This window comes from Mesoplodon mirus (genome assembly GCF_964341445.2).
Source record: "Mesoplodon mirus genome assembly, chromosome: 4".
In the NCBI taxonomy this organism is placed as follows: Eukaryota; Metazoa; Chordata; class Mammalia; order Artiodactyla; family Ziphiidae; genus Mesoplodon; species Mesoplodon mirus.
The window spans coordinates 24,938,897-24,950,912 of NC_138979.1; the positions used below are offsets into that span (position 1 = coordinate 24,938,897).

General features: G+C 45.1%; 1 protein-coding gene across 4 annotated transcripts in view; it reads left to right on the forward strand.

Annotated features, from left to right (window-relative positions):
- The window catches only part of PRKCQ (protein kinase C theta), a gene marked incomplete at its 5' end in the record, with an annotated part of 105,556 nt that overhangs the window by 21,179 nt on the left and 72,361 nt on the right, over positions 1-12,016 (forward strand). For 3 of the 4 annotated variants that reach the window (XM_082619267.1, XM_082619268.1, XM_082619269.1), the window contains 5 exons: positions 1,074-1,203; positions 4,682-4,791; positions 5,795-5,912; positions 7,456-7,616; positions 11,547-11,720. In XM_082619267.1, the coding sequence (XP_082475393.1) occupies positions 1,074-1,203; positions 4,682-4,791; positions 5,795-5,912; positions 7,456-7,616; positions 11,547-11,720 (693 nt within the window). Of the gene's footprint in view, positions 1-1,073; positions 1,204-3,080; positions 3,142-4,681; positions 4,792-5,794; positions 5,913-7,455; positions 7,617-11,546; positions 11,721-12,016 lie in introns of those variants that run through there. The other variant, XM_082619270.1, reaches the window with a different exon arrangement.

Genomic DNA, 12,016 nt, shown 5'->3' on the forward strand with positions numbered 1-12,016 from the left:
ATCAGCATCCCTCTGTCATCTCCCTTCTCTCCATCCCTTAAACCATCACATTTATTTTGAGAGAGCGAAGAGTAGTGGTGAGAGAGGGGATGGGCGCAGATTCGGACTGTCAGGCTCATAGATATCCCAGCTCAGTTGATGGCTGTGTGACCTAGACAAGTGTCTGGCCCTATCTGTGCTGAATCTCCCCACCTATCAAAGCAGGATACCAACAGAGGCTGCTTCAGAAGAGGTATTTTGAGGGTTGTATAAGATATCACACATGTAGAAGATAACACATGTGACGTGTCTATCACAGCACCTGGCAGAACAGTTATCTACCTCTTGTCTCTTCAGTTCATGTATAAGCAGTGTGAAAAGGCTTCCCACCTTGGGCTCCCGCACTGATAAACCGATGTCTCTAGAGGAGGCGTTATATAACATCTTCCGAAGGTTAAAGTACTAGTGCTAGGTTGAAAGAGAAAAGGAAATATTTATGTTAAAATAGGAAGGGAAGGGCTTCCCTGGTGGCGCAGTGGTTGAGAGTCCGCCTGCCGATGCAGGGGACATAGGTTCGTGCCCCGGTCCGGGAAGATCCCACATGCCACGGAGCGGCTGGGCCTGTGAGCCATGGCCGCTGAGCCTGCGCGTCCGGAGCCTGTGCTCCGCAACGGGAGAGGCCACAACAGTGAGAGGCCCGCATACAGAAAAGGAAAAAAAAAATACATATATATATATATATATATATATATATAGAAAGGGAAGTGTGTTTACTTAGCTCCCATTTAAATAAATAACGCTGGTCTCCTCTTCCTGGAATCTTAGCCCATCTGTGGGAAGGCCGCAGACTTCAGCCATCTCCAGCTTACTTGATATGTGTATCTTGCCCCCCTTGCCCTTGACCTAGAAGAGCTAACGGCTCCTTGTCTTCTTTGGACACGACTATAAGGCTTGACAAGTAAAAATTATGGGTTCTAATAAACATCACCACAGTGTTTTTATTATTCTGTTCACTGTGCTAAAGTATCTGCTAAGACGTGAAAAGTGGGGAAGTGGGGACACACCGACCATCACGCATTCTTTTTCCCTTTCAGTTCCACAAGGAGAGGTTCAAAATCGACATGCCGCACAGATTTAAGGTCTACAATTACAAGAGCCCCACCTTCTGTGAGCACTGTGGGACCCTGCTCTGGGGCCTGGCGAGGCAAGGCCTCAAGTGTGACGGTGAGTCTAATGAGTGTGACCCCCCTGGAACCCCCTGCGGCTGGATTTGCAGCTTTGATGGAGAGAACCAGGGAGCGGGGGGAGGATGGAGGTGACTGGCTTCTCCGTCCAGCCCGGAAGAGCCCCGTGATCCCGAATGAGAAGTTCCCCGATAACAAGGCACTGCTGTTCTTTTCCTTCCACCTGTCCCCACCGCATGCCTTGTTTCCCAGAGAAGTGCCCAGTCATCCAGGTCAAATGTCACAGCCCCTGGCCCGAGGCCTTCTGTGGTACCTGCCTGCTTCTCCTCTGACTGGCTCCCTCCCCTGGACCTGCCCCTTCCTGACCTCCGCAGCCCCAGCCCTGCCCCTGCCGCTCTCCTTAGCACCAGCGAGTGCGATTCTGTCTGTGGCTCCATCAGGGAGCGAGCCTGGCACGTCTGTTTCGCTGCTGGATAGTCCTGAGCAGAAAACTGCCTGACTTCAGCTGGAAAGCCTGTCTCCAAAGCGTGCTGTGAACTCCACGTGCACAGGAAGAGGCCCAGCTCTGATTCTGATGGCCTGAGAGCAGGGCCCGAGCCTGCTGCTCTCCACCATGGAGTTATTCAGCCAGACCCTGAGAAAAAGCACAAGAGCTTTCTCTCTCTGGAAGTCCAGGCTGCGAAGGCAATAACCTTTAGAAACCGAGATGCTGTTATGCCAGGATTAGGGGGTAGGGAGGAAAAATTCCAGCAAGAACTAACAAAGTACCTTCTGCCATTGGAGTGCAGCTGAGGGGAGGACAATGCCCAGATCACACTCAAAACAGAGCTGCCTCGCTCAGGGACCTTTGTATTTTATTTTATTAAAAAAAATTTTTTTAATGAAGTATAGTTGATTTACAATGCTGTGTTAATTAACATACATATACATTTTTTTTTACTATACTTTTGCATTCTGGTTTATCATAGGGTATTGATGAAACACAGAAACCACTTTATTTTTTCTGGGCAGCCCCATTTTAACTTATGCCACTGGCTAATGCGTGTTGTATCTTTTAAGTGATAAAGGGCGCTGACCTAAGGAGGAAGATCACCCTTAGCTGCCTCCCTGTCCTCATCCCAGTTGCATCCACGTGTCTGGTGGAGCCTGGAGTGACATCTTAATGGAGGTGGGAGGGGTTAGGTCTCCAAATCATTACCGAAGGCAAACCCACAGGTAGTCAAAATTCACCTGAACAATCCCTCCATCACCCAAAGTACCACCACGCATTTTCCTCTCTACACCTGTGTAAGAGTCCGTGGGTGGGTGGGCTGGGCGTTGTATAGAGTGTCCTTAAGAGTCGTAGGCAACAGGTAATATTGGAAGTGTTCTGCTGGGACAAACGGACAGGAATAATCAAATCCCCGTTTGATGGCGCTCCTGTTCCTGTGATGCTCTCACTCGTCGGGTTTTCTTGCCCTGGAGCCCAGGCGCCCCACATGCAGAGGCCCGAGCTGGTCCCCACAGCACGATGGTGCCTCTGAGCTCAGAACTTCCAGGACAATTCCTTGGCGGGGCTCCCACGCCTGCTGGGTTCGGTCCTTTTCAAACATTCCTTCTTCCTTCCATTCTCTTTCCTCATTCCCTGTCCTCCTGTGCTTCCTGAACCCTACTCCCTCTCTTCTCTCATCCCCTTCCTCCCCCCTCTCCTCCCCCCTCTCCTTCCCCAAGTCCCTCCCTGTTCCTGCTGGAACCCCGAGAGGCTGGGCGCTGTCTGCCCCGCCCCTCTCATCTGCATCTCCGCCTCTCACTCTCTCCTCTGGGTCTCTCCCCCCATCTTCCTCACTCTCTCTTCTTACTCTTCCTGTAAGCCTCCTTCCTAAGTAGGGCCCCCACTCCTCCTGACCCTGTCTCCTTTCTCTCGCCACTGAAATTGCCATGAAATTAGTTATCCGGAGGGACTCTTTGCACTCCCTGAGGTCCAGTTATCACCTACTAGGTTAGTAACAGACTTAGGACGTTGTGATCCTAGTGGGCACGGGGCCTCTCTTCACTGCACATCAGATAGGAGCTTAGATCCGCTACAGTTTTAAAGAGCAAGGTGCTCGATGCTCGCTACGTGCCTCCCTCTGCTTTGCAGTAAATAAATAGGGACTGGGGCCGCCCAGCGTAAAACCTGCATCCGGGAGCCCAGGAGGAGTCAAGGTAACAAGGCAGAATTCAGAGGGCAGAAGCCATTATGAGCAGCATCTTTATTCTATTAAAGGTTCCACTTCAGGTGGATTTTTATGACTATACTGGGATGAGTAATAGTTTATGCTTACCTACTAGAAAGTGCCGTTTTATTTTGTCTTGTTGTGAACTGTTCAGTGAAAACTAAAGGTGAAGGTGGCTAAAATTTCACCTAAATATTTCAAGAGTATTTTATTGTAGTAAATAATAAAGATGAAAGAAAAGTTGTCTTTCCTGAACACCTGTTGGAGGCCAATCACTGTGCTAAGTTTTTGCACACAAATGGGCAAGTAATAAGGTAAGAAGATTAAAACGGCATGATTTTATAGCTTCTCCTACCTAATTCCACGGTAACAATCCCTGTTGATATACCTTTATAGAACCTAGCAGGACGTGAGATCAGAGTTCTATCTGCTGGTGTTGGGAAATCTTTGTTAGCTTTTTTTTTTTTTGGCATAACGGTGATGTTTCGTAAGCAGAATTTGCATTTTCTAAGACTAATGACATGAAACGATATTGTCTTTACACAGACACACAGGTGCCCGACCCCCAGTACAAGAAGGCTCCCACAGTCACAGCACGGTCACGCTGTTTTTAGGACTAACGGATCAGGATACTCCTCCAGCATCGTAGGCCTCAGAGCTAGAAGCCTATACAGGTCATTTAGTTCAAGTAGCCCAACTCTCCCATGTGGTGAGAACACGGTCTGCGGACACTTTCCTTCCTTTCACCCCTGCCTCTCACATATGCACAGACCACCCCACTGTCTCAATTTCCATTTCGACTGAGGCTGTACCCTAGGCTTCAGCCTAGAGGGTGGAGAAGCCTCTCGCAGCCCACGTGGGAAAGGGGATGCTTGGACTCCAGTCTAAGTGGCAGTGAATGACCTTCCACCCAGCATTCCACATTTCCGCCAACTTATTTGCTGGGATCATCCCTGGAATCAGAGCCAACCTCTGTTTTTCACTCTCAGCGATGGCACAGTGGACATGCATTCTGGGAGCAGCCTTCCTCCCCATCCACAGGCTCTGGTTCTGCCTTGAGCAGGAGTCATTTCCCAGCAGCACGCTGAGGAGCATCTGGCATGCGCGTGAAAGTCTCAGGGAATCAGAGGTTAATGTGCGGTGGTGTCGTAAAAGCACTGCCCTAGTCTGTTTGCCTTCAGTGTCTCCCTCTGCTGGGAAGATGGCACCGGGGATTTGCCAATGATTCCTTGGACATAACATGCACCTAAAACAGATCACGTGCAAAGTCCGTGGAAGTTGGTTCTGTTGCCCTTGCTCAAGGTGTCGCTTTCTTCCTTTCAGCCTGTGGCATGAACGTACATCACAGATGCCAGACAAAGGTCGCCAACCTTTGTGGCATAAACCAGAAGCTAATGGCTGAAGCACTGGCAATGATCGAGAGCACTCAACAGGTAGGAACGGCTTTTCGGGGACAAGTTCCCACAATTTCAGCTCAACTAGGACTATTCCAGTCCCTTCGCTCTGTGATCTATAGCAACTCTACAGGGCAACGTGGACTCTATATCCGAGTACTTGCCTTGACACTGACTTTCATCTTCATGTCCACATCCCCCGCTTGAGATACTTACTTCTTTAATGCATTTGGATTGTGTGGATCTTTATAAGATCTTAAATTCTTCATGGAATGAGCAGGGGCAGAAACAAATAAATTCATTAAAATTATTGAGGATTCAGGGCTTCCCTGGTGGCACAGTCGTTGAGAGTCCACCTGCCGATGCAAGGGACGTGGGTTCATGACCCGGGCTGGGAAGATCCCACATGCCGCGGAGCGGCTGGGCCCGTGAGCCATGGCCGCTGAGCCTGCGCGTCCGGAGCCTGTTCTCCGCAACGGGAGACGCCACAACAGTGAGAGGCCAGCGTACGGCAAAAAAAAAAAAAAACCAAAAAAAAAATAATTGAGGATTCATTGCCAGCTTTATACCTATATATGACAACTATATAATAGCCTGGGGAAAAAAACATTTATTTGCTAGAATCATCCCTAGAATGCCTTCAAAACACTGAGTCCAAGGCAACTTTTGCCTTGCTTCTTACTAGCATGCCGAATCCTCACATCCAAGGACAAACCCTCTTTAAGACTTGGCATTGCCCACATAAGCTATTTTTCCATCCATTGGCCTTTGATTCTTATTTGTGACCGAATAATGTGGATAGCATGGGATAAACCATTTAGCCCCCAGAAAAGTATGCAGGAAGTGAATACGTTCTGCTGGTACGTAAAATATGATAGACATCCACAGGATATGGGATCCCTAAGAGAGTGCCGGGGGGAGGGAGAGATTCAGTTATCCTACACATTTAGGGATCTGAAATGGCTTTCATGCCCATGGACAGCAGGCTGCACTGTCCCGTGAATGGTGGGTGGGTAGTCTGACTCTTTTGTTTGTAACCCAGGCTCGCTGCTTAAGAGACTCTGAACACATCTTCAGAGAAGGTCCAGTTGAAATTGGTCTCCCACGCTCCATAAAAGGTGAAGCAAAGCTGCCGTATGGACCAGCACCGGGGAAAAAAGGTAGCTATCCTGATCCACTGTAGAATCATCAGTAATTCATCTTGATTAACCTGAGTCCTCTGGATTTAAATTCTCCACGTACCTGGCCTGATAAATGATTCTTTTCTAGTTAGAGATTACAGACCTAGCCACCAACAAAGAGTCTCCTACTTCTTAGAAGTACTGTAAAACCAAAATATACCCCACTAGAAAACCTTCCTAAGCAGGTGGTGGTGGTGAGAGGTTGAGGTGGGAGAAGAAAATGCAGCCATCTCTGGAGGAAACAATTGCAAACTTTTCCTTAGAATTTTAGAACATTACTCCCTGCCGTGGTCCTCCATAGAGCTCTATGGTAGGAATACCACAGACCATCTTATTCTGCACCTTTGAGACTTTTCTGGAAAGTTTAAGATTAGAAAGGGGATTATGGACACCAAGGGGGGAAAGTGGGGGGCATGGTGGGATGCATTGGGAGATTGGGATTGACATCTATACACTAATATGTATGAAATAGATAAATAAGAACCTGCTATATAAAATAAATAAATAAACTCAAAGAAAAAAAGATTAGAAAGGGGAAGAATAGCCTAACGTCCTTAACATTTTTGATGTTATGGAAGTTTATCCAGTCTCCTGTTTGAAGGTCCTTCATGAGAGGATATGACCATGTGATTCTGAATAGTTTCAGCATACATTATAAAATACTTATTTTCCTTGGACTTAGAATATGAAAGATAAACCTAGAGATCGGAAAATAAATGTCATTATTCCAGCCACAAAAAAAGACATGATAATTATGTGATGTGATACAGGTGCTAACTATCTAGTGATATCACAGTAGATAAATGTGTCAATCAACATGTTATGCACCTTAAATTAGCACAATGTGACATGTCAATGTATTTCCATTTTAAAAAAAGAAATGTTATAAGGGGGTCGGAGGAAGGCTCCAGAAAAGTTTTTCTACACCTTCTCTGGCAGGGGGTGAGGAATAAATTGTCCTGAAAATTTTTTAAAGAAGGGTTTGGATTAGATTTGGGAAGGGTCTCCGGGCAGAGGAGTAGACTGTGTGTCTCAGACATGATCAAGGTAGGTAGCATCTTGACTCGAAGACTGTGGCGAATGATGCATTTCAGATCTTTATAATGATCTGCTAGCCATTTCGTCGTCCCCACATGGTCACAGAAATTGATGCCACTGTGCCTGTGAGCCACGCAAGCAACGGAGAATCATTTTTCCTCCAATTTGGTTAAAATCCCTATTTGTCCGTGATTCGGCATTATCAAAAGTGCTCATTCCTGTTGCATAGATGGTCTTTTGCTGATTGGAATGTTTCTTAACTTGATATTTTCCCCAGTCTGTTGCATAAAGAGACACAGTCCACCCCCCAGATACCAGGCTCCCAGGCAGGAGGTGCTGCTTTTGCCCTGCAGGAACCCCTTTCTGCATCGCTCTGAATGGAGCTTCAGAATGGGATGTGGAAAAGAAATCGTGTTCTCAAAGTAGCTAGAACGACCTTCCGCTGTTCCTTATTTCCTTTTAACCACTGATTTGCCATTTTCAGAGCCTCAGGGGATCTCCTGGGAGTCTCCCTTGGATGAGATGGAGAAAGTAGGCCATCGTCCAGAACCTGAACTTAACGTAGAAAGACCATCTCTACATATGAAATTAAAAATCGAGGATTTTACCTTGCACAAAATGTTGGGGAAAGGAAGTTTTGGCAAGGTATGATATTGTATGTAGAATTCTGTAGCCCAACTTCCAGAAATTGAAGAGCAAATCTGGCCAGTGGAACTGAACTGGTGGAACTGAACCACGCATGGGTGTGCAGAGAGCACAGTCCTGGTCAGGAACTGTCATGTGATGTGATGTATGTTAGAGGGCAGAGAGACATCTGAATAAATAGGGACCCGGGGAGCTCTGGGGAATAGCAGCCTCTGCTTCCTGGGAACAATGATTCAAGCCATTTCACTTGGAAGGTGTTCGTCCCACAAGCTTGTGTGTTCAGTATCTTTGGACACCAAAGAAATGAGAAGGTGCCTCAGCCGGTTCCTGTTTCACAGATATTTTTGTTTCGTTGGTGGGTTTTTTGTTGTTGTTTTGTTCCTTTCTCAAACCTGGAGTGTGGTTTTTACCTTCTGTATGATTTCTTCTCTACCAAATGTCCTCAGCCTTATTTTAGTTTGCTAGGGCTACTGTAACAAAATACCACAGATGGGGAGACTTCAACAACAGAAATTTATTTCTTCTAGTTCTAGAGGCTGGAAGTCCAAGATCAAGGTGTGGATAGGGCTGTTTCTCCTGAGGCCTCTCTCCTGGGTGTCCATGCTGTCTTCTCCCTTTGTCCTCACATGGCCATTCCTGTGTGCATGTCTGTGTCCTAACCCCCTCTGCTTATAAGGACACCAGTCATATTGGATTAGGACCCACCCTAATGACCTCATTTTAACATAATTACCTCTGTAAGCACCCTGTCTCCAAATATGGCCACACTCTGAGCTGCTGGGGTTTAGGACTCCAACATATCAGTTATTTGGAAGGGACACAATTCAGCCCAGAACACGGCCCTAGCTTGAGCGTCTTAGGAAAAGTTCCACGGAGGAAGTCCCTCTTCTAAATTCTTCCTGCCACTCACTCAGGTTATGGGCCATTAGTCAGTCACAGAGGGCAAGGAGAGGAGGAAGGAGACATAATGGAAGAAATTATAATCAACTCTCGGTGACAAGAGGAGATTTTCAAGCCAGTGATTGTAAAGAGGGATGTCATGGAATACAGGCTTTTAGGTTATTTTGAATATTAAGGATATCACATGTATTAATGGAACTCTCAGTTGTTTTATATTTATATTGGATGCAACGTCTAGGAAAATTTTAGCCAAAGACTACTGTTCCATGAATTTGTGCAACCAAGACCAGCATTATGCTCAGCACCTGCTCACTAGACTTTGGCTGCAAAACTTACCCAGTTTATTTAATAACAGTGTAACTGGGTATTGCCATAGCTGAATGACATTGTGCTGCAGTTGGGGTTTCTATATAATACCAAGGCATTGCCTTCGGCAGAATCCACTCTGCCCTACAAACTGTAGCTGATATCCATTAATTCGTTTATTTTGTTTCCACAATAACGTGAACCATAGCAGGCTCGTCTGGTGTTAATCTGAGTGTAATAGGCAATTTTACAACCAGTCTTCATTAAAATTAACGTCAATTAATGTGCAGTTTATAACCTGTTTCCAAAAATTGAAAGCACATTATAGAGATGGAAATGGCTTTTTTTTTTTTCAGCTTCTTAGTTTATGGCTGGTTTGGGGATGTTTTATTGAAAGAAGCAATTACCAAAAGAGGACTTTTAATTATTAAAGAAAAGCTTTTCTTTGTTCCCGTGTTGATTTTACTTTTCAACAAGGTTAAGAAGACATTAAGTTAAACCTATATGCCTTAGTAAATAACCCAAGGGACAGCTGAGAGCTTCAGGTATCCTCTGCTCTGTGTCCAAAGCAGTAAGCCCCTCACCATCAGGACCCCGGATCCCTGCACTCTGAGGGGGCTGCACCGTGGGGCCCAAGGAGAGGGGCATGAAGCACCAGAGCAGAACAGGGCAGCCATATCTCCTTTTCTTCCAACACTAAGAATACTCAAACTTGTTTTTCTTCTTTCTTTTCACTCTATATAGGAAGTATGGTTCCTCACCAAAATGGTAGCCTCTATATTCTGGTTCTCCATCGATTTTAGGCCCAGGAGAACAAATTGCATGTTTTCTGGGGATATGTATGCACATCATTCATTTGCCTGAATTCTCATCTAAGCTCTACCCCCTGTATCAAGCCAGCTACCCCAAAGTTATGTGTCTGCACTGTATTATTTTAAACATAGACACATGCATTTTCACTATTGGTATAACATCATTAATGTCAACATTCCCTAAAAGTCACTAAAAGAAGCAAATAGCAAGTGTTTTTTTTTAAGTATAGTTGATTTACAATATTAGTGTCAGATGTATAACATAATGATTCAATAGTTTTATAGTTTATACTCCATTTAAAGTTATTACAAAATAATGGCTGTATTTCCCTGTGCTATACAATATATCCCTGTTGCTTACTTATTTTATGCATAGTAGTTTGTATCTCTTAATCCTATACCCCTATATTGCCCCTCCCCCTTCCCCTCTTCCCACTGGTAACCACTAGTTTGTTCTCTATATCTGTGAGTCACTTTCTGTTTTGTTATATACATCCATTTGTTTTGTTCTTTAGATTCCAGTAACTGTCATTTAGAAAGCATTTTACAGTTCACAAATCACTTTCCCACCTGGTATTTGATTTTCACAACAGTCCTGTAAGTCAGCAGTGTGTTGATAGTTACCACTTTTACACATTCGGGAACTGAAGCAGCCCAGGGAGGTTAATTTGTTTGCCCACATTCCCACAGCTAGTAAGTATCTGTGAAATGAGGCCTGAGCTGGGGTTTTCTGTCTCCAAATGCCATGTCCTCACTCCTGTCAATCGTCTGTGGCTGCATCATTTGCAAAAGTGAAAGTTGGTCGGGCTTCCCTGGTGGCGCAGTGGTTGAGAGTCTGCCTGCTAATGCAGGGGACACGAGTTCGAGCCCTGGGCTGGGAGGATCCCACATGCCGCGGAGCAGCTAGGCCCGTGAGCCACAACTACTGAGCCTGCGCGTCTGGAGCCTGTGCTCCGCAACGAGAGGCCGCGATAGTGAGAGGCCCGCGCACTGCGATGAAGAGTGGCCCCCACTTGCCACAGCTAGAGAAGGCCCTCGCACAGAAACGAAGACCCAACACAGCAAAAATAAAATAAATTAATAAACTCCTACCCCCAACATCTTAAAAAAAAAAAAAAAAAAGTTAAAGTTGGTGAAACTCTCCATTACATGCCATCTGGTGTCCTTTCTTACAAGATTCATGAAATCAAGTGGAAAAAGTAAACTTTGGAGTCAGATTTCCCACTGAGTAGCTCCATGAATTTGAGAAAGTTACCCTTTGAGCCTAGTTTTTTAAAAATTATTACTATCTCTCTGTGTTGCAGAGTGTTCTGAGCTAAGAATTAAATAGATACTAAAATTAGATAGCACATGTAAAGCACATAGCAGAATGTCTGACACATAGTAGGTCTTGAAGATAATATTAGTGTCTGTGCCATCAGAGGAAATGCTGTCCATTCTTTAAGCACATCAGGAAAGCTCAATTCCTCACATATTCTTTTTTTGCCTTGAAAAAGTGGGTAAAACTTAGAGTAAGGTTTTATGCTCATTTTCAGTGATACTTCAAGAACAATCAAGTCTTCCTTCCACTACTTGCTGCTGCTTCCTTCAATACATATTTGCCTCTGAATGTTTTTATAAACTTACTCAGGTCCCTGGGTAGACAGGGCACACTTTTTTAAATAGAATTTTTCTGGGGCTGAGAATAACCCATCCAATTGCACCGTAGTTTTCTGAAACCCTTTGAAAGGTAGAGAGAGGATGAAACCGTTCCGTATCATCCCACACCTGTGAAGCTCTATTTGTCTCCAAAAAGGGGGTGGAGGAGGATTGGAGAAGTCGTCTTTTCTCACCCAATACATCTCTCTCAGGACTTCGTGACTCTTCTTTAATGAGTATGAATCCAAATAAAGTGTCTTCCCCTTCCCTCTAGGTCTTCCTAGCAGAGTTCAAGAAAACCAATCAATTTTTCGCAATAAAAGCCTTAAAGAAAGATGTGGTTTTGATGGACGACGATGTGGAGTGTACAATGGTAGAGAAGAGAGTTCTCTCCTTGGCCTGGGAGCATCCATTCTTAACGCACATGTTCTGTACGTTCCAGACCAAGGTAAGGCTATCCTTCATCTCTGCCTCTCACCCCAGTAAATCTGGGTGCTCCTGGCAGCCCTCATTTGGAGACATGGGGTACTCTCTCCGTATATTTCTTCTTTACCTTTGAGTCCACCTTCCATCCATACAAAAAAATTTCTTTTGCTCTAAACACCATTGAAATATTACTTAGAATTTTTTAATGTAGTTGATTGGGAAAGGGCCTTACTTCTGGATTTGTTTGTTTTTTAGAATTTGGTTTAACTTACATAAGCAGTATGTGTGACTTGCTTAACAAAGCAGTGCTTTGTGAGA